We start from the raw sequence: 22,216 nt of genomic DNA on the forward strand, positions 1-22,216 counted from the left end.
GGACTATAATGAAGATCATCATCATTTATAATTGTGTGTTTTTGGAAACTCATTCATCTTCCTGCATGTGCTCTTTAACCCCCAATAATAATAATGATAGATAGATAGATAGATAGATAGATAGATAGATAGATAGATAGATAGATAGATAGATAGATAGATAGATAGATAGATAGATAGATAGATAGATAAATAGATAGATAGATAGATAGATAGATAGATAGATAGATAGATAGATAGATAGATAGATAGATAAGTATTAATCCCGAAGGAAATTCATCTATCGGCTGCTCCAAACATTCTTAAAGAAAAAATACATAATGCAGACAGATGTAGCAGCAATATATATAGGCTATATAAAACCCATAATAATAATAAGTGGATTTATTCAATCTACACTTCAAATAAAAGTTGTTGTTTTTTTTATTAAAATTGAATATTTTCAATGCAGAATCCATAAAAGTCACGTTTCCAGCTGCAGATTGTGTTTCTCTCCACAATAAAAGGCTGAAAATAGCCGCGTTTGTGTTCATGGAAAGTTCCCGTGAAAGTCTGAACAACTTGTTCTGTCTGGCGGCGGAAACTAAACTAAACTAAACTAAACTAAACCCTAAATGACTTTATTACAGTAGGAGTCCTGAGTGCACGAGGACCGCCGCGAGAGCTTTTTATCAATCACTAAAAAAAAAGAAAAAAGAGAAAAGAAAAACTGATCTCCGTGAGGGAGCTGCGGTGCGACGCAGCGACCGACAGGTGGCGCCACAACACAACCGACCTGTCGGTGCCGGAGCTCCGGAGGAACCGAGGAGCAAACAGGTGTCGCTCTTCTCCCGCTAGATAGATAGATAGATAGATAGATAGATAGATAGATAGATAGATAGATAGATAGATAGATAGATAGATAGATAGATAGATAGATAGATAGATAGGAGGAGCACAAGAATAACAAACCTTCATCTGCAACTGATGCGTTTGGATAATAAAGTGTTTAGTGGAAACAAAAAGAAGAAGCATCTGGAGGTGAAACATGACTGAGAATGAGCTGGAAGTTTCAGGTGTAGCAGCATCAGATCTAAGTGAACTTTTTTTTTCCTGTTCCTAATGTCATTAAATCATTTGGTAGAAGAGTTTTTATGTTTAATGCACCAGCAGATTGGAACAACCTTCCTCCTAATATCAGATCCAGACCTTATCTCTGTCTTCTCATCTCGTGGTCACCTGTTCCTGTTCTCACTGAAGATGCATGCTCTTTCTAATTTGTTGAATTGATATTAAATCATATACAGTATATACTGCCATTTCAGTCTCAGTGTTGGCCATTGTGGCCTTATTACGGTTGTTTTGTTCCAATGTAGCTACATTAACTGCGGTTTGTCTTATTTTTGTTGACTCCTTTGTTTTGTTGTTGTTTTTCTTGTTGAGAACATGTTTGTCTGATGGATTTATATTTGTCTATATGTTTGAACCCCCTCAAAAACGAGATGGGGCTTTTTCCAAATAAAGAAATTCCGGTAACACTTTACAATAAGGGTCCCTAAATTAACATTAGTAAGTACATTATGAAGCATTAATATATAAAAATAATGTCTTAATTAATGCTGAGTAATGCATACATAATGATAACTAATTACATTAGTCAACTTTTATTATTACTTAATATATTAACTTTGAGTAGTAAACATTAATGAACTGCTTACTGATAGGCTACATTAATTAATGTGTTTCCTAATCCTAAGTAATACATAATAATGATTGTTAATATAAATGTAAACAGTTAATTAATGCTTAATAATGTACTAACTAACGTTAATTAAGGGACCCTTATTGTAAAGTGTTACTGAAATGTCATATATATAATGACAACAGATGTGAAACAGGAGTTGGAGGGAGGAGGATGATGATGATGCTGCAGCTCTGTCACACATGCTCCTACAGCAACAATAATATTTGCAGAGTTACAAGTGGCTGCAGCTCTCCCTCTCCCTCTCTCTCTCTCTCTCCCTCTCTCTCTCTCTCTCTCTCTCTCTCTCTCTCTCTCTCTCCCTCTCTCTGGGCTCGTTCACCAGCGTCAGTGTTGTTGCGCCACTTTAAAGCGCAGCTGCAGCAGCTGGAGGAGAAGAAGTTGGTGCGCAGAGCGGAGAGAGGGAGAGATGGAGCAGCAGCTGGAACAACGGACCTGAAGCTGCTTTAGTTCTGTGAGGACGCGCACACACACACAGACACACACATACACACACACTTACACACACACACCTACACACACACGCGCCGCTCCCTGTCATTGCGCACAACTTGTGTGAGTGCAGCGCGGACGCAGCAGCAGCAGCAGCAGCAGAGATGGCTGCTCTCAGTCATCGTGTGATAGTTCTGGTGAAGCTGACTCTGTGTGTGAACCTGTCGCTCTGCATGGAGGTGGATTTCTTCACACCTGTTCGCGTGCAGCAGGAGGATGAGGCGCGTGTGCAGCGGCGCGCGGAGCAGCAGCAGGTTGTTGTTTTCCTCATCACCGCCTTCAATCAGGAGTTTCACCTGCGCCTGTCGCCGGACTCCAGCTTCCTGGCCCCGGGGGACTCGGACTCGGACTCGGACCTGCTGAGGGACTGTTTCTACTCCGGGGACGTCAACGCGGACTCGGACTCCTTCGCAGCGCTCAGCCTGTGTAAAGGTCTGCACGGGGGGTTTTACTACAGCGGCATGGAGTACTTCATCAGCCCGGACAGCAGCGAGGAGGACGGGGGAGCTCACCTGGACAGGACGCACCTCGTCCGCCGCAGGAGACGCGGTAACATGACCACCACCACCACCACCAGCAGCAGCAACAGCAGCAGCAGCAGCAGCAGCGGCAGGCAGAGATGGACAGAGTACTCCACCCCAGTACTTGAGTAAGAGTACAAATACTACTGGTCAAAATTTTACTCCGTTACAAGCTCAGTCGACATGTAAAAAAGTAGGCAACTTGATACTTAAGTATCCAAAAGTACATGTTTTTAAGTAAAATTAAAAGTAAGAGTAGATTTCTCATTTTTCACATAAATTAATTAATATATTTTTTTTCTAAATGAATTTAAGGACCTATTAAAGGGACAACGAGGAGTTTCTATTTGGTTATAAAAAAGTCTCACGTTAAAGGATAATTTCTGTTTTTTACAACCTGGACCTTATTTCTAGCATAAAATACGATCATTTACTCACCCAGACAACTGAAGATGAATCTCCGCTACCCACACTTGTTAATGGGCCAATTTTTGATAAATATATCGTTTTGTCTCTATCGTTATTTTGTTATTATGTTTCTTTACTTTCGGTTTTGTGGCGAGTCATGAGAATAACGCCGCCGAATCGCCGTTTATGGTCGGAACTACGACGGTATGTGATCGTCTTCCAACCTCTGACTTTAATTCTTGATGAATGAAAACATGAGTCTGTCTTGCGCCGGTCAAAGAATTTCCCGGTGCGGAGGCTCATAAATGTAGTGTGAAAACACTTTGCTTTTCCAAAACTCCTCGTTGTCCCTTTAACTCTTGTTAGTGAGAATGAACTCTTTGAAAGCAGCTGCACTGATGTGCTGCTTTTAGGGGTTAGGGTTTCCTTCTTTGACAAACACAGCTTGTGTCCAATAGGATTTTAGAAAAAAAAAAAAAAGAGCAGACCTGAAAGTAACAAGTACTTTTCATCCTTCCTAGAAATTAAAGCAGAAGTAAGCAGAATATTTGTGTTAATATAAGTCTTAAATAGTTGTATCTTCCGACAGCAATCACTTCTATAGAGTGTTTGGTCTGAAACACGGGTCTGTCAGTCACTCTGCTCTGAGCCGAGGAGAAAACTTTCCTTGTATCCTACAGCCTTTATCCAATGAGGAGAGAGAACGGCATAAAGGGGAGGGGACTGCTAACTCCATCGGCTGACAGGAAGTTAGCCAAAACCACCGGATCGCTTACTTCCGCTTTAACTCGAGTAAAAGCAAAAATAATTGTATTGGAAATGTATTCAAGTAAGAGTAATAAGTACCAAAGAAATCTAATACTCAAAGTACAAATCCTCTGGATATGTAGGCCTACTAAAAGCAGAAGTAAGCGATCCGGTGGTTTTGTCTAACTTCCTGTCAGCCGATGGAGTTAGCAGTCCCCGCCCTCGTCCCTACGTCACCACATTCAGGCGCATCCCTTGGCTGCACACACAGAGAGGACTGCCCCTTTATGCCGTTCTCTCTCCTCATTGGATAAAGGTTGTAGGATACAAGGAAAGTTTTCTCCTCGGCTCAGAGCAGAGCAGAGTGGCTGACAGACCCGTGTTTCAGACCAAACACTCTATATAAGTGATTGCTGTCGGAAGATTTAACTATTTAAGACTTATATTAAAGGGATAGTTCAACATTTAGGCAAATTGGCCCATTGCCATAATTGCTATAGTCATAGCAGTAGGTTCGTTACCTTTAATTGTCGGTGCAAGCTATTTTTAGAACGGCGGAGCAGAGCCGTGAGCTGCTCAGAGCTATGCTATGGAGGCTAAGGGAATTTATTGGTTTCCCTCATCAAACTCATCAATTAGAGGGAAATTCATGCAAAACCGCTGATGCATGTTGCCTTCAGGGACAGTTTTTCATCACCCTCTAAAACAACTCTGTCTGGTAACGTTGTGTTATTATCTCATAGCGTGGTGAATGTGCAGGTCACAACTTGTCCACCAGAGCATTTTGGAGTTTTGGGATTTTGTATTTGATGAGTTTGATGAGGGAAACCAAGAAATCCCATAATGAGCCTCCGTAGCGTAGCTCTGAGCAGCTCACGGCTCTGCTCCGCTGTTCTAAAAACAGCTTGCACCGACAATTAAAGGTAACGAACCTACTGCTATGACTATAGGGATTATTATGGCAATGGGCCTATTTGCCAAAATGTTGAACTATCCCTTTAACACAAATATTCCGCTTGCTTACTTCTGCTTTAAGTCCAGTACTCAAAGTAAATTTACTCCGTTACTGTCCACCACTGGCAGCAGGTGTGGAGTTGGAGCTGCAGCCGACACCACCACCACCGCCGCCTCCCTGGAGAAGTACAAGTACCTGAGCGAGCTGGACAGCGACACGGCGCTGCGGAGCCTCGGCCGCTCCAAGAGGTTCGCCTCGGTGCCGCGCTTCGTGGAGGTGCTGGTGGTGGCTGACGAGTCCATGGCCAAGTTCCACGGCGACGACCTGAAGCACTACCTCCTGACGCTGATGTCGGTGGCGGCCCGGCTGTACAAGCACCCCAGCATCTTCAACTCCATCAGCGTGGTGGTGGTGGGCTTCATGGTGCTGAGCGAGGCCGACAAGGGGCCCAAGGTCTCCAGCAACGCCGCTCTCACGCTGCGCAACTTCTGCTCCTGGCAGAAGAAGCTGAACAAACACAACGACAAGCAGCCGGAGTACTGGGACACCGCCATCCTCTTCACCAAGCAGGTAGATAAATACACACACACAACCAGACTGACTGAAAGAGTCATACAAAGTAAAGTTTATATAGTGTTTGCAGGTGAAGCAGCAGAGTCTCAGATGTGCAAAATAACTGATTATGTCATTTGGCACACTGCAAAAACTCAAAATCTTTCCAAGAATATTTGTCTTATTTCTTGTCAAAATGTCTCATTTCTAGTCAAAACTTAACTCTTTCCTCTTAAAATAAGACTCTTCACCTAAAAACGAATTTGTTTTTAGATCATTTTCACTTGTTTCAAACTAATTTTCACTTGAAATAAGTAGAAAAATCTGCCAGTGAAAGCAAGTTTTTTTTGTGCTTGTAATAAGAAAGAAAAACTTGCTCCACTATCAGATTATTTTAAGTGAAAATCTGCTTGAAAGAAGTAAAAAGTGTCTAAAAACAAGCTACTTTTTAATATGACGAGTCTTATTTTAAGTATCATGAGATTGTTTTGACTAGAAATAAGACAAATATTCTTGGTAAGATTTTGAGTTTTTGCAGTGCATCTCTTTGTTTTAGTTGTTGTTGTGCATCTCTTATTGCGTCTCTCTGGTCTTTCTGCATCTCAGAGACACAACTAGCTCTATTGTCATTGGCCACGGTCATTTCCTTAGTTTTTTGGCACAAATCTTGCTTAAACAACGGTTTTATTATGGGTTTTCTTTCAAGATGTTCTTATTTCACCTTTTACACTGCAAAAACTCAAAATCTTACCAAGAATATTTCTCTTATTTCTTGTCAAAATGTCTAATTTCTACTCAATACTAACCTCTTTAAACTTAAAATAAGACTCATCACCTAAAATCGATCTTGTTTTTAGATCATTTTCACCATTTTCAAAGTAGAAAAATCTGCCAGCGAAAGCACGTTTTTTGTGCTTTTAATAAGAAATAGAAAACTTGCTCCACTATCAGATTTTTCTACTTATTTCAAGTGAAAATATATGCTTGAAAGAAGCAAAGAGTGTCTAAAAACAAGCTACTTTTTAATGTGATGAGTCTTATTTGAAGTATAATGAGGTTTGTTGCGACTAGAAACCAATGTTCTTGGTAAGAGTTTGAGTTTTTGCAGTGTAGGCCTCTTTCTATTTATTACATTAAGCTCTGATCGTCTTTTATGACGTCGTGGTGTGTAATTTTATCGCACAAGCACTGACCAGACTGATTTTATGTGTCCTGTATGTGGATGATGTAACTGATGTCTCCCTGTCTGTGAAATGTTTGCACAAATGGGCCCAAAACAAATGTATAAAGTTACCATGCAGCCTGCGCCCATGCATGGGTCCACCCAGTTAATCCAGCTGTGGACCAGTCAGCGTGTTATCTGCACAGCTGTCCAATGCCCTTCACTTAGTTCTGTTTTAGCTGCTTTTTTTCAGTGAGTCACTGGAAAAGATCAACTGAGCCAGTTCTTTCCATGAAAGACCTCACCTCTGCCTCCAAGGAGTAAAGAACTGGGTCATTGTCTGCCTTGAATTCACAAGGACCAGAGCATTTTTTATTAAAAAATACCAGAAATCTGAATTCCTTCACCTTCGTTCACCAAGTTATAACGTGGTGGAGCTGACACAATCTCAAGTGTTCGTTCGGCGTGGTCGGAGCTACGAGCTGTGACATAATCCCATGTGGCCTCCAGAGCCGCGGCCACTGACGAGTAAATCTTTCTCTCCGCAGTCACTGACTCCTCTGACGTCTCGTCGTTGCTGCTTTCAATTAGGTCCAGTTTCTGGCCGTCTGATAGGCTACACCACCGCTCCCCTTCACTGCACAGCAACATATCAAAAAAAAAAACACTTCAAGGTCAAAGCAAGTGAATAATAATAATCATCCCAGTGCCGGGAAAGCTCCCCTCATTTACACTGAGGCCACTTATATATAGGAAAAGTCCATGTCCAGTGTTGTTGTCCTTGTAGGGCACAATGAGCGCAGCTGCTGCCTTGGAAAAACTCTTGTAATAGGTTATGAAGAGCAAGTGGTGTGGAATACACATGGCTGGCAGAAAACGCTTCTGGCATCCTCAGGCCTCACTGAAACACTGGGGGTTAACAAGTTCACCATCCACAGTGTATTCAGATTTCACTTTAAAACACCACGAAACCACAAAGAAAAGTTACTTTGATAAAACAGAACGAGTCAAACCAGGGATTAAATCAGCGTTAAGACTGAGGATGGAATAAAGCATCAGTTAAAACCAATGAGTCATGGCCAATATTCCATTAATAATGACTGGTGAGTGGGAAAAGGCTTGTAACTTTTCCTATGATGTTGAGTGACAGCGCTAAGAGGCTAGCTGCTCATGAAGCTCTGTCGATTCAGTCACACTGGAACTAAATGCTAACATTAGCATGCTAACATGCTCATTTTGCAGGTGTCATGTCCATCCATTTGAGCTGAATGCTAATGTCAACACTTAACATATTCACAAAAACAATCCCAACAAGCTAAGGTTTAAGTAGCCTACTGTAAAATAACAAATAAAGTGTGTGGAAATGCTAACATGCTATAATTTTTACAGCAATGCTACGCTTAACACTGCTGCCTTGTGCTAACTGCTAACATTTGCCTACTAACATGCACACAATAACAACTTTAAACCTGTGTAATAATGATGTCCATAGCCTGTTAGTTTAATGTGTTAAAATGCTAAAAGCCAAAAGTTGCACATGTAGCCTATGGCCTGTTGAGCTTTGTGCCCGCTCACAAAAACATTAATGTAGGCCTAACTGTAAATTAGTGAAAGTGCTAAAAACTGAGAGTCTAAAGTTATGTGTCTGATTAATGCTCAAGGAAGTAGGCTAATGCTAACGGCGGCTGACAGAAGCACATGTTCACAATAGGCTACTTCAATTTTTACAAAATGTTGACGGACTAAGACAGCTCTATGCTGCTCTTCTTGTGAAGCAGTAGTGCTTTGAGCTGTATGCTAACATGCTCACAAAATCAATCCAAACATGCGAACTCTTAGCATGTTTGTTATCAGAAAAGTTAAAAAAAAATAAAATAATTGTTAATAAGCACATAACAAAGTACTGCTGAGGCTGATGGGAGCTGTCAAAGGTATTAACGTATAGGGCTTTAACCTAATAAGCTAAAGGACCAAAGTTATTACAATTCTTCCTGATGCCAAAACAAATTCCATCCATCTAACAGCTGTCAAGAGCTTTCACTTAAAACCATTAACACCAACTTCACAGTCCAAGAGGAAAATTAAAGAGAGTCGTCGAGTGTAGAGTATGATGACCAACATCTCATGGGATTCAACATTTGTGGCGATATCAGTCTGGACTAAGTGGTATCATAGCAGCCATGTTCCCTGGGAGGGTTAAAAGATAACCACAAATGACAAGTGGATGTTGTTTTTTTAAGAGAAAACCTGGTTTAGAAGTTCCTGTCTGACAAGGCCAGACACAGACAATTAGCACAAGTGGAAGTTCCTCAAGGGGAGAAGAGGAAATAGCAAGAATTAGCCATTAACTCGTGAGGACAAGGCTGCGGTGGAGTTGACATGGTTTTACTTTACTCTGCGCCGCAGGTGGGACTCATCTAGACCTCCCAAACTATCTCCTTACGTCTTGCCTCTTACCCAAACATTGGGAGGGGGGTAAATCTGTAATGGGCTATCTCCTCTGACCTTCTGCCTCAATATATTTTGAAAGCAGCCCAGCAATAAGCAAACCCATGCGCCATGTGCTTTGTATTAGTGTCCTCTATGGTCTATTAATGCTGTAACCACACAAAACATGTTTGGAGCATGAGGCCTAGGCTATCTTGATTTTTTTTTTCATGCTTCCTATGAGAATAAAGAAAAATTAACCCTTAAAGGGATAGTAGCATGTTAGCAAACATTTTTTCTTTTGGTTAGGTCCAAATAAAAACTGCCTTTTTCCTGCACTTTGGGTCCATTCACAACAATGTATGTTGTAAATCTCTGGGCAGGGCTATTATGGGCTGGCGTTGCTAACAGAGGAGTGTAGAGAGTCTTCTACTGCAATTAAAGTACTTAGGGGCTATTTGGAGATCATACAATCCCACTTAAAAAAAAAATGCTACTCTCCCTTTAAGTCGATCTCTGCGTCACCAGGATCTCTGCGGGGCGACGACGTGCGACACGCTGGGGATGGCCGACGTCGGGACCATGTGCGATCCGAAGAGGAGCTGCTCGGTCATCGAGGACGACGGCTTGCCCTCCGCCTTCACCACGGCCCACGAGCTCGGTCAGTTGATTGATTGGCAGGGACTGAACTTTCATAGCCTACAGTTACAGTACGATGCTTTCTGGATATATCTAAGCTAATCACATACATCTGAGCTGCAGCTAGGCCTCAGAGTGAGATGTGCTCAAGGCAAGAGCTGCGTAGGCCACGACCTTAAAGGGATAGTTCACCCAAAATTGAAATTTCACTCATTATCTACTCAAACTCATGTCGCCAAAGGGCTGGGAGAAATTTCAGAGTTATCCGTGCCTTCTCTGAGTTACAGGGGGTCTTGGCGTATATAACGGTTGCAAATGGATACCAACTGTCTTCGTAACAAAAAGACACACCAAAAAACATCCAAATACCTCCATGCTGCTCGTATGTAATGTCCCTCTTGTATTGAAGCCCCGAAATACAAAATTGTCCCGACAAAAATGAAATAAGTCTATATTTCAAGCTTGTTTTGTAGCGGAAGCTCCTCTTCCCAGTTCGTCCAAATTTGACGAACCAGGAAGAGGAGCTTCGAGAAGCTTCCGCTACAAAACAAGCTTGAAATATATACTTATTCCATTTTTTCGGGACAATTTCGCATTTTCGCTTCAATACAAGACGGACATTACATACGAGCAGCATGGAGGTATTTGGATGTTTTTTGGTGTGTCTTTTTGTTACGAAGACAGTTGATATCCATTTGCAACCGTTTTATGGAAATGCACTGCTACGCCGAGACCCCCTGTAACTCAGAGAAGCCACGGAGGACTCTGAAACTTCTCCCAGCCCTTAGAAATTAGAATTTTGGGTGAACTATCCCTTTAAAGTGCCAGAGGAATCCTGCAGTCCACTTTGACAGACACATAATCAGTCTGCCTGCAGGGCTGTGCAACTTTCTCTGAGATCTATACGGCTGCATATCCCTGAGCGCTGCAGTCTTTCAGCCCCAGCAGCTATTTAATTTAATTACATTTGCCTGATGTTTGTTTGTAAATCAGTCTCTAATTAGACAGGCTGAAGTGAAACCAGCAGACCTCTGGTTCTTACAAAGCGTGGTGGTAAGCACCTTTAAAGCTCACTATGGTGGTATTTATTTTTCTTTACCTGTGCAGAAAGACAAGGCTGTTTATTGATTCAGGTGAAGCTGCTACACGCCACAGATATTTCCTGAGCATCAACAGCTTTGTCTGGAGAACTGTGCAGGTTTATCAAGCCCTGATGTCCCGGTGAGGTTTTCCAGATCTGGCTGCTGCTTCTTCTTAGTGTCAGAGACCAGAAACAAAAAAGACGCCATAACAGGATCTAAGCAGATAAACACACAAATTAACCGTTGTTTGTCAAGAAATAACTCCGGTACGGCCACAGTCGGTTTCCAACGACTCAAAGTATTTGTGCAGTTGGGCTTTCTAGTCAAAACTAATCTCTTTCCACTTAAAAATAAGAAGACTCATCACCTTAAAATTAACTTGTTTTCAGATCATTTTCACTTGAAATAAGTAGAAAAATCTGCCAGTGAAAGCAAGTTTTTTTGTGCTTGTAATAATAAAGAAAAACTTGCTCCACTATCAGATTTTCCTGCTTATTTCAAGTGAAAATATGCTTGAAAGAAGTAAAAAGTGTCTAAAAACAAGCTGCTTTTCAATGTGATGAGTCTTATTTTAAGCAGAATTAGATTTGTTTTGACTAGAAATGACATTTTGACTAGAAATAAGACAAATATTCTTGGTAAGATTTTGTTAAGTTTTTGCAGTGCATGTCCCGAGTCTTTTCATGGACCTGTCTGAGATTACACTGATTTGACCTCTGACCTCCTGTGGGTGGAAAAATCTCTAGCTCAGTTTAAACAAATGAATTAACAACAACTGAACTGATAATACATGAGTTTTTATCTTCTGTTCCTGGGGTATTTGTGATTCAGGCCAATATTTACATGTCAGATGTCAAAATGCAGGAAGCTGTTAATCAGTTTCTGGTGCAGTTTTATAGTCGGCATTAAAATACCTGTAGTTTTACTCACTCCTAACGCCGAAGCAGACCCTGTTAATAATACAAGAGACTGGTTCTTTCCCATTTTCAATAATCAGTTGGTTGTAAAAGGAGCAGGACTCGTGCCTGAGACCAGCTGCACGAGTGCGGCTGCTGCAGGCCCCAGAGGAGGCATTGGTTTACACTAACCTCATGTATGTTAAGTAATTACACCATTTCCCCTCAATATGATCCTGTCCCATGATTGAACGGTTTAGTTTTTCCTTTTTTTTTCTCTCTCCCTTTTGGAAAGTACTGCATGTTCATATTTAGAGGAGGAAACAAATTCCTCTGGAGCTAAGTTCCCCCTGTCAGGCCAGCTTTAGAGCATGGACGTACGCCACGCCGTATATTCCCATGCATACGTACATGCATTCCTGTCTGCTGCGATATCGGCTTCAGACCGAGTCCAAGTCTGGTCGTCTTCGTCCAACACAGACGCATGTTTCTATTTCAGTGTCATCATCACCGGCGCAGAAAACTGCGTCTTCCCGGCAACCGTTACTAACTAGCTACTTATCGTGTTTAAAACCCTCCTGTTGTCCTCCTGGGTCAAGGAAGGAAGGAAGGAAGGAAGGAAGGAAGGACGGAAGGAAGGACAAAGGGAAAGATTGGAGGAAAGAAGGAAGGAAGGGGAAAAGGAAGGAAAGATAGAAGGAGGGAGGGAACAGATTGGGTCAATTGGGTCAAAAAGGAAGGAAGAAATAAGGACGAAGGGACGGAAGGAATGAAGGAAGGAAAGAAGGGAGGAAGGAAGGAAAGCAAAGAGGGGAAAAGGATTGTGGAGAGAAGGAAGGAAAGATGAGGGAGGGAATAGATTTGTTCAAAGAAGGAAGAAGGGAAAGAAGGAAGGGAAAAGGAAAGGAAAGAAGGACGGCAGAGAGGGAAAAAGGATTGTGGAAAATGGAAGGAAAGCTAGAAGGAGGGAGGGAACAGATTGGGTCAAAAAGGAAGGAAGAAGTAAAGACGAAGGGATGGAAGGAAAGAAGGGAGGAAGGAAGGCAGAGAGGGAAAAAGGATTGTGGAAAGAAGGAAGGGAAAAAGGAAGGAAAGAGGGGGGAGGGAATAGATTTGTTCAAGGAAGGAAGAAGGGAAAGAAGAAGGAAAGAAAGATGGAGGGATAGGGAACAGACAGTTGGATCAAAACAGGAAGGAAGAAGAAGGAAGGACAAAGGGAGGGAGGGAAGGAAGGAAGGAAGGAAGAGAAAAAGGATTGTGGAAAGAAGGACAAAAGGACAAAGGGAAGGAAGGAAAGAAGGAAGGAAAAAAAGGACTGTGGAAAGAAGGAAGGAAGGATGGAGGAAGGGAACAGGAGGGTTAAAACCACGGTGCGACAGTAAAACAGAAACATATTGACTCTCTAACCAGGGTTCCTACAGCTTAAGCCAACTTAAATTTAAGACTTTTTAAGACGTTTTTAAAGCCACTTGAAATGAAATTTAAGACCGACTTCACAATAAACACAAATGCAAAAAAACCCCCCCAAAAAACCTCACCACATCAATTACATAGGGTTAGGGACAATTTTACCCACTTTCCTATGTGGTTCAAGGTAAAGTGACTGCTACATGAGATTAATGAATTCAATGCCTTTTAAGACTTTTTAAGGATCCGTAAGAACCCTGCTAACAACAACAGCAGCCATGACCTTGTGTCTCTGCCCCCCCCCCACCCCCCTCTGCCCCCGCCCCTCTGCCCCCCCCTCAGGTCACGTCTTCAACATGCCCCACGACAACGTGAAGGCCTGTGAGGACGTGTTCGGGAAGCTGAAGGACAACCACATGATGTCGCCCACGCTGATCCAGATCGACAGGGGCCGGCCCTGGTCCGTGTGCAGCGCCGCCATCATCACCGAGTTCCTGGACAGAGGTCACGGTCAGTAAACACTTCCTGTATGTGTGTGTGTGTGTGTGTGTGTGTGTGTGTGTGTGTGTGTGTGTGTGTGTGTGGACTCGGATGGACTCTCTAACTCTGTGCAGGCTTCGCGCCGTCAGCTGGGAGTAATCTAAGCCACGAGAAACAGACCTTGGCTCTAATTTATCACAGTTATACTGATTATTTCAGTAGTATGACCCAAGGACAGAAATATTTCTGTACTGCTTTTTTTTCTTCTTTTTTTTCATGAAAGGGATAGTTCACTCAAAATTGAAATTTCAGATTGAAGTTTGAGTTGAGTCAGAGAACAGTTCTTCTGTACAGAGCTATTGGTTGCCTGGAACTCTCTACCAGTTCATATTGCTCATGAAAGTAACAAAGATCGGTTTAAATTGTTGTTAAAACAGTACCTCTCGGAATTTAATGAAATATGATTTAAAGGGACAACGAGGAGTTTTGGAAAAGTGGCGGTTGTACTCAAGGTATTGAAGTATTGAATGGAATCTGAGTAGAGAAATGGTGATGTCTGTGTTGTCTGTCAGTTTTTTTCTGTGGTTTGTTCATTATTAGGGAGCCTTGTTCTTTGTTCTTGTTGTCATGTATAAATGTGTGTTTCTTATGTGTAGATGTGAATGTTTATGTTTAAGTTTATTTAGGATAGCCCCTTGAGATGCAGCATCTCGTTTTCGAGGGGGTCCCTATACAGAAACAATGCAAACAATACACAAACAAGACATACTATTACAATGACACAAAACACACAGAGACACAAAGCACAAAGTATAGGAAGTATCAGTTGTGTAACTACCCTTTTCCTGACTTGAAATGAAAAACAGTTAATGCTACGATAAAGAGAACCCAAGTGACCATAAATTCTTTTGCAAACATAATCAATATGTGGTTTAAAGGTGAGCTCGGGGTCCAGCCAGAGTCCGAGGTATTTAAATTCATCACATCTATCAACTGAAACTCCATCACAGAAATTAATGGATAGTTCAGGTGAGTGTGATAAGCTATGTTTTGTGCCAAACACCATTAAACAGGTCTTTTTCAGATTAAGAACAAGTCTATTGTTGTTAAACCAGTGTTGAACCATATTAAAATCATGCTGTAAATTGTACTGGATTTGTGATATATCACGATTTGAATGATAGATGACGGTGTCATCAGCATAAAGATGGGCATGACAAGTTGAACACAAATGGGGAAGATCATTAATGAAAATAGAAAAGAGCAGTGGACCCAAAATAGAACCTTGTGGAACACCCGTTTCAACTAACATATGGCTAGATAGACAACCATTAACAGAAACATATTGATATCTATTATGAAGATATGAGTTGAACCAGAGGACAGCATTCTTATTCAGACCAATATGATTAAGTTTATCAAGAAGAAGATAATGATCAACTAAGTCAAAGGCTTTAGTTAAATCAATGAATATTGCGCCAGTAAGTTGGCCAGTGTCAAAAGCAGAAAATAAATCATTTGTGAATTTAAGAAGAGCTGTAGTTGTGGAGAAGTTAGGTCGAAATCCAGATTGGTATGGGGACAAGATATTAGCTTGAGTGACGTGATGAGATAATTGAAGAGAAATAAGTTTTTCAAAAATCTTTGCAATTACGGAAATAATAGAAATTGGTCTATAATTATTAACATCAGTGGGATCTCCTCCTTTAAAAAGCGGAGTGACTCGAGCACACTTCCATATAGGGGGGATACAATGTGTGGACAGGGAGAGATTAAATAAATCGGCCAAGGGATACATCAATATGTGAGCCGCGAGTTTCACAAATTTAGCTTCTAGACCGTCAGGACCAGCACTACAGCTCTCTTTCAACTCACAGATGGCATTATAGACATCAAGAGGCATTATTTTCTTAAAGGAGAACAAGCCATCTACAGAAGAGGGAGTAGGATATTCAGTCATAGCATAGGGAGTAGTATGCAAGGTACGAGAGACAGAGGAAAAGTGTTCATTAAAAGCATCAGAAATAAGACGGGGATCAGAGATAATATTGTTATCAACATCAAGCTGATGTATGGGGTTACTACTGTTTTTGTTAAGAACATTGTTAAGGTGACTCCAAAAATGCCGAGGGTTGTGAAAATCTTGCAACAAATGATCATTATAATAGCTGGATTTAGCATTCCTTGATTTAGTTTTGCATTTGTTCCTTAAAAGTCTGTATGTTTCCCAGTCATTGGGCTGTTTGGATGATCGATATTTTGCCCATGCTGTATCTCTCTCCTTGAAGAGGTTTATGAAATCAGAATTGATCCAGGGAAGGTGTGAGCCTTTAACTCTAATAGATCGTATGGGGGCATGCTTGTTTATTACATTAATCACTTCACAATAAAAGAAATCCCAAGCCTCATTAACATAAGGAATTAATTGAAATCGGTCCCAGTTAATATTAATTAGATCATGGATAAAAAGGTCAAAGTTCATTTTTTTTACACTGCCTAAATTCAATATATTTGGGGGGAGATCGTGGAATTTTTATTTTCCAAACACAATATATAATACAATGATCACTGAAACAGTCTGACATTACACCAGACTTAATGATCCTATCAGGGTTTGTAACGAGGATCCAGTCTATTAAAGACGAAGACCGGGGATCTACTCTTGTGGGTGTTTTTATTAGCTGGGTGAGATTTGCACCATGAAACAAGTGTCTATCATTTGTAGAAGAGTGGCTAAGCCAATTGCTATTGAAGTCACCCAAAATAATCATTTCATTATGCTTCTCAATAGAGTTGATAGTTGACAGAATACATTTGGTAGAGTCAGCTGGCGCTGAAGGAGGTCTATAAATGTTACCGATAGTTACTGTTTTATTTTCATGAAAGACAATATCAGTAAAGAGACATTCAAAATTAACTGGTTCAACATGAGGGGTGATACATTTAGAGTTCAGGTGAGAGGCAACATAAGTTGCCACACCACCACCCCTAGAGCCCCTGTCAGCTCTGTAAAGTACAAAATTGTCAATCTTTAACTCATTATCAGAAATTCTGTCATGCAGCCATGTCTCAGACAAAGTAATAATATGTGGATTATGAATTTTAACCCAGGTCCGGATAAGGTCAATTTTGGGTGCAAGGCTCCTGATATTAAGATGGATGATCTTTAAACCTTTGATAAGATCAATGGTACCTTAGAAGTTTAGGAACAGAGTGGTGGGGGGTGGGAGGGGGGTGGGGGGTGTGGAGAGCAAGAACAGGCATGGCAGACAAGCACACATACAACATGAGTACTGACACACACACACACACACAAACACACACACAACAACACATAAAAAAAAAGAGCAGTCAATGGAAGACAAATAGCCACACACTCAGACTGCATGAAAAAACATTTACTTAAGGAGGGCCATCAAAATATAGCCAGCAAGACCTGTTGAAATCAGCAGAGCACATGAATGTGAATGAAATATAATATAAGCCATAGTGTGATGAGTAGGGTCAAGTGAAATTCAAAGTTCAACAGCCTGCAATGACAGGAGTGTCCTAACCTGAACACATCCTGAACAGGTTTTACGACAGTAGCAGTCTACAGTCGGTCGGTCGTTACGGCATATGACGTCACCAAAATCTCAGTTTACGGCAAACAAAGTCTCAGGCTCCATAGAGTTCACTGCAGCAGGCAAAAAATAAAGTTCAAAGAAAAATGTTTCTGCGGTGGAGCTGAACAAAAGGAGGTAGAACTGAGATTCTGAGGATATTACAGTCAATATAAGTCACTTGGTGAAAAAGAGGAGGATAAGGAAGCGACATTAGGAGGGATGGATGTACTCACAGCCCTAACCCGGAGAGGAGGAGATGGAGAGGTCATGGAGAAGAGTTTCAGCTTCCGCGGGGGATCGATACAGCTTCGGTTTCCCCTCCACCATCACTCTCAGCGTACAGGGGTACATCAGAGAGTATTTGAAGTTGGCAGCAAGAAGCTTCTTTTTGACGGAGTCAAATTGACGCCGTTTTTGGACGAGAGCGGCACTGAAGTCGGGGAATACACGGACCCGAGCCCCCATGTAGGTGAGATCTCCTCTCTCCCTGGCCAGCCGCAGAATCTTCAGCTTGTCTTGAAAGTGTAGAAACTTTACCAGGATGGGGCGAGGAGAAGACCTGTTGCTGGATGTGAAGGTTGGAGAGCGGTGGGCCCTCTCAATGATCGGTGCCGTGGGGAAATGATCCTTCCCGAGGAGCAGTGGGATTAAGTCGCTGATGAAGGCAATCATATCCTTCCCTTCACGTCGCTCGGGAATATTAATGAAGCGGAGGTTTGACGAACGGCTTCTGTTTTCAGCATCGTCGGCTTTTTCTTTCAGGTATGCATTTTCCTTTTCCAAGGTTTGTACACGCACCAACAGCTCCGTGTAGTTATCCTCGGTGGAACTGACCCGATGCTCGAGCTCAGTTACGTGGTCATTTAAAGTTGACAGGGATCCATGGATGCTGTTCAAGCCAGCTTGAAGAGTGTCAATTTTTTTGTCAAAATGAGCCACCAGCTCAGTTTTGACACTCTGAATAGCGTCACAGAGTTGAGACACATCGGCTGCCTGCATGGTGAGGATCAAACAATTGACACTAAGATGTTGGAAAGACGCTCTCCCAATCGGTAATATAGAGCTGCAACTTCAAAACTCGAAGAGGAGTCAATATATCATCAGGTTAGGACACCAAGGTAGCAAAAAGCCCAAATTTTGGAGAGACAGCCTGAGGTGTGTAACAAAGACTCAGGCTACAGCGGCCATCTTTACTTTACTTTACTTATGTGTATGTTGTGTGCATGTTGTCGGACCCCAGGAAGAATAGCCGATGCTATTGCAGGTGCAAGAAAGAAAGTCCTCCGTGGCTTCTCTGAGTTACACTGCATGTCCATATGACGGTAGCGAACGGGGCTCACTTTTCTTCGTCCAAAAAGACACACCAAAAAAACATCCAAATACCTCCATGCTGCTCGTCTGTAATGTCCCTCTTGTATTGAAGCCCCAACATGAGAAATAGTTATGAAAAAAATTAAATAAGTATATATTTTAAGCTTGTTCGTAGCGGAAGCTCCCAGTGTTGCTCTGCCGGAATCTCGCATGATTTGCGGAGCCGTGATAAGGCCAAATTATGCATTTTGCTGTTTACATACAGTAATTCCAAACTGCTGATTTACAGTCAGATAAACAGATTAGGTTTAAACTCAAGTGGGACAAAAAAAGGATCCAAGACCATCTCACTGTGGAAGAGTTTTAAAGGAGCTATTTGTAAGTTTTGCCTCTACAAAATTGTGTTTCTACAAAGCCAACATCATCATTAGCAGCTGTTTACCAGTGAGTCAAGAGGAAACACTTCTCGATATCGATTCACTGTCACCTCCAGAAGTGGCTGTGCCGAGGACGCACGATAACTTTGGCTTCGCATGATAACGGACGGCCGAAGTTGTTTTGAAGTTTGCATGACTGTGCAACTCCTCTGTCTAAACACACTTCAATACTACTTCACTACTACTTCTCAAGAGGGACATTACAGACGAGCACTATGGAGGTATTTGGATGGTTTTTGGTGTGTCTTTTTGGACGAAGAAAAGTGAGCTCTGTTCGCAACCGTCATATGGACATGCAGTGTTGCGCCGAGCCCCGCTGTAACTCAGAGAAGGCACAGAGGAAATTTCAATTTTGAGTGAACTATCCCTTTAATATGTCTCTGTGGATAAAATTTTGTTCGCCAAAGTCAGACTTGAATAGTCTGACGGCAGTTTGTGGATCTACAGTAACAAGAGCCAATCACATTGGTTCAGGTGAATGTGACGGACATTATAACCCGACACTTCCTCGCTGCTGCTCTGACCCGACGCTGTCGGCGCGTCTCGTTTAGAGAACTTGATTAAGGAGTAAGTGATCGCGGTGCGTCGTGCATCTGTGGTCCAGTCCAGCTCCTCGGTGGTCCCATCAGTCAGGGTTTGGACCGGTTGGAAGCCGGAGAATATGTTACTCACGCTTGGTTGTAGCAGGGCCGTTGCTGGGAATTCTGGGGCCCCTGAAAGAACATTGAAGTGGGCCCCTTCCCCCCTGACTTTTCCTCACCACTTTTTTCTTAGACTACACTGCAAAAACTCTTTCCAAGAATATTTGTCTTATTTCTTGTCAAAATGTCTCATTTCTAGTCAAACTGATTTCTTTCCGCTTAAAATAAGACTCATCACTTAAAAATTTACTTGTTTTTAGATCATTTTCACTTGTTCCAAACAAATTTTCACTTGAAATAAGTAGAAAAATCTGCCAGTGAAAGCAAGTTTTTTGTGCTTGTAATAAGAAAGAAAAACTTGCCCCACTATCAGATTTTTCTACTTATTTCAAGTGAAAATATGCTTGAAAGAAGTAAAAAGTGTCCAAAAACAAGCTGCTTTTTAATGTGATGAGTCTTATTTTAAGTAGAATGAGATTTGTTTTGACTAGAAATTACATTTTGACTAGAAATAAGACAAATATTCTTGGTAAGATATTTGAGTTTTTGCAGTTTATGTATTATTTTATCATTTATTATCATGCACTTTTCTGTTACTATTTGTTCTTGACCGTGCCTGATGCAATATATGCAATTATTATTAGTTTGCTAGGAGCTACTCTTGCTCTTGCATAGACTAAATCATTTTTATAGGAAAGTAGGGGGTTATTGCTTGGAAAATACACCATATTTCATGAATATTACATGTTTTGTAATTTAGTCAAAAAAGATTAGGATACTGGGGGTTGTTGGGGGCCCTAGAATTGTCATCGCCCTTCTCCCCTATTCCCCTATGCAGCGGCCCTGGGTTGTAGCTGCTCATTGTAGACTATGTTTATCTTAGTGTAATAAATAGAGCTGATGTGAATCTCAGATAAGAAAGGCTTTTCTGACATTCAAAGGGAACTATGACGACCGTATTGCTTCTCAAGTTGGGCACAGTTTGCATCTTGCTAAATGTTGAATCTTGTTATAAACGGACGACGTTTGTAAGAGTCAAAGGGAGATCAAACAAGCTTGTTGTCCTCAGTATACACACAACGTCTGAACATGTTCCCATGAAGGACGTTTTGGCTGGTGGGCACCTGACAGCTGTTGCCATGTCATGGTTGAAAGAAAGTATATTTTCCCAAAGAGACAAGTAACTTATTGGTTAAAAATAGAACAATCTATCTAAAAGAACATTAAAACTTATGCTAGTGTTGCCAAAATACCTTATATGGGATCAGAACTGAGGATAGAAATTCTGTTTCCAATCCAATAAACTCAAAGTGATGCAGCTCTCAGCTTCTCTGACTCCTCTGAGCTTAGAGCAAAGCTCTGTGAACTGTTGGAGAATGACAAACTAATAAAGTGGCTTATGTTGTCAGACTGTTGAAGATCTGGGTATATTTTACTGTCCACAGAAAACTAGTAGAGAAATATTTGTTAACTAAAAGCCAAAAGATTGATGCTAAATTAAATCAACTGCAATGACTCGACAAGAAACACTCTGAGACAGAGTTACACTTCAAACCGAACAAATATATCCAAGTATTTTTCCTGGAGATGTAATTTCAGATGCTGATGATCGAGTGTAACCACTTCCACTATCAACATTAATAAGTGTATTAATATATCATTCAGCTCTTCTCCTCTGTAGCTGCTCCATACAAAGGTTTTTTTTTTCCTATAAACTCCCGTAAGTGACTGCAAGTGGATTCTGTGTAATAAACAGAATTAAACACATCGGTTTATCACGCCGGCTCAACCACCAGACCTCTCAGTGTGGAAAACAACACCACTCTCTGTTCTACGTGAGTAATTGGCTTAATCTAAACATTATCAGCTGCCTGCGCTCTCTCACATGGAGCCTCCTCTGCTTTTCTACAGACTGAGGACACAGTTATTGATTATACCCAACCAACTGCTTCAAACTCATTCATACATTTATTTATATGATAAAATAATGCACAGTCATTTTTTAATATTGTGATAAAGCTACAAATCTAACATATTTGTAAAAGCTGCAGCCGTCACCTCACATGAACTTATCCAACATCCTTGTGATGATGCAAAATTGATTTTGAGATGTGATGTGAGGGCAAAACAGTTTCATATTCCTCCAGCAAGTCAATAACAAAAGTTCATGTTACCCTTTTAGCTGATTCATATTGATGGATCTTTTCAAGGAACGCTAATGTCTCCAAACCATTTAAAGGGATAGTTAGTTCAACATTTTGGCAAATTGGCCCATTGCCATAATAACCCCTATAGTCATAGCAGTAGGTGTGTTACCTTTAATTGTCGGTGCAAGCTATTTTTTTAGAACGGCGGAGCAGAGCCGTGAGCTGCTCAGAGCTACGCTACGGAGGCTCATGGGATTTCTTGATTTCCCTCATCAAACTCATCAAATACACAATCCAACAACTCCACAACGCTCTGGTGGACAAGTTGTGACCTGCACATTCACCACACTATGAGATAATAACACAACGTTACCAGACAGAGTTGTTTTAGAGGGAAGTACAGAGACTGCTTGCTGAAAAACTGTCCCTGAAGGCAACGCGCATCAGTGGTTTTGCATTAATTTCCCTCTACAACAACTCTGTCTGGTAACGTTGTGTTATTATCTCATAGCGTGGTGAATGTGCAGGTCACAACTTGTAGACCAGAGCATTTTGGAGTCGTTGGA

The 22,216-nt window shown here is 41.4% G+C and overlaps 1 protein-coding gene and 1 long non-coding RNA gene across 2 annotated transcripts in view; both read left to right on the forward strand.

Annotated features, from left to right (window-relative positions):
- LOC146975451 (uncharacterized) overlaps positions 1-22,216 on the forward strand; it is a 56,634-nt gene that overhangs the window by 23,991 nt on the left and 10,427 nt on the right. The gene's annotated exons all lie outside the window — the stretch shown is intronic.
- Positions 2,338-22,216, forward strand: part of LOC146975452 (A disintegrin and metalloproteinase with thrombospondin motifs 15-like) — a 30,306-nt gene continuing 10,427 nt past the window's right edge. Inside the window, exons 1-4 of the mRNA XM_085794620.1 lie at positions 2,338-2,782; positions 5,016-5,434; positions 9,534-9,666; positions 13,372-13,539. Of these exons, the coding sequence (XP_085650746.1) occupies positions 2,338-2,782; positions 5,016-5,434; positions 9,534-9,666; positions 13,372-13,539 (1,165 nt within the window). The remainder of the gene's footprint in view (positions 2,783-5,015; positions 5,435-9,533; positions 9,667-13,371; positions 13,540-22,216) is intronic.

This window comes from Trachurus japonicus, chromosome 13 (assembly GCF_045865225.1).
Source record: "Trachurus japonicus isolate A0001 chromosome 13, Traja_1.0".
In the NCBI taxonomy this organism is placed as follows: Eukaryota; Metazoa; Chordata; class Actinopteri; order Carangiformes; family Carangidae; genus Trachurus; species Trachurus japonicus.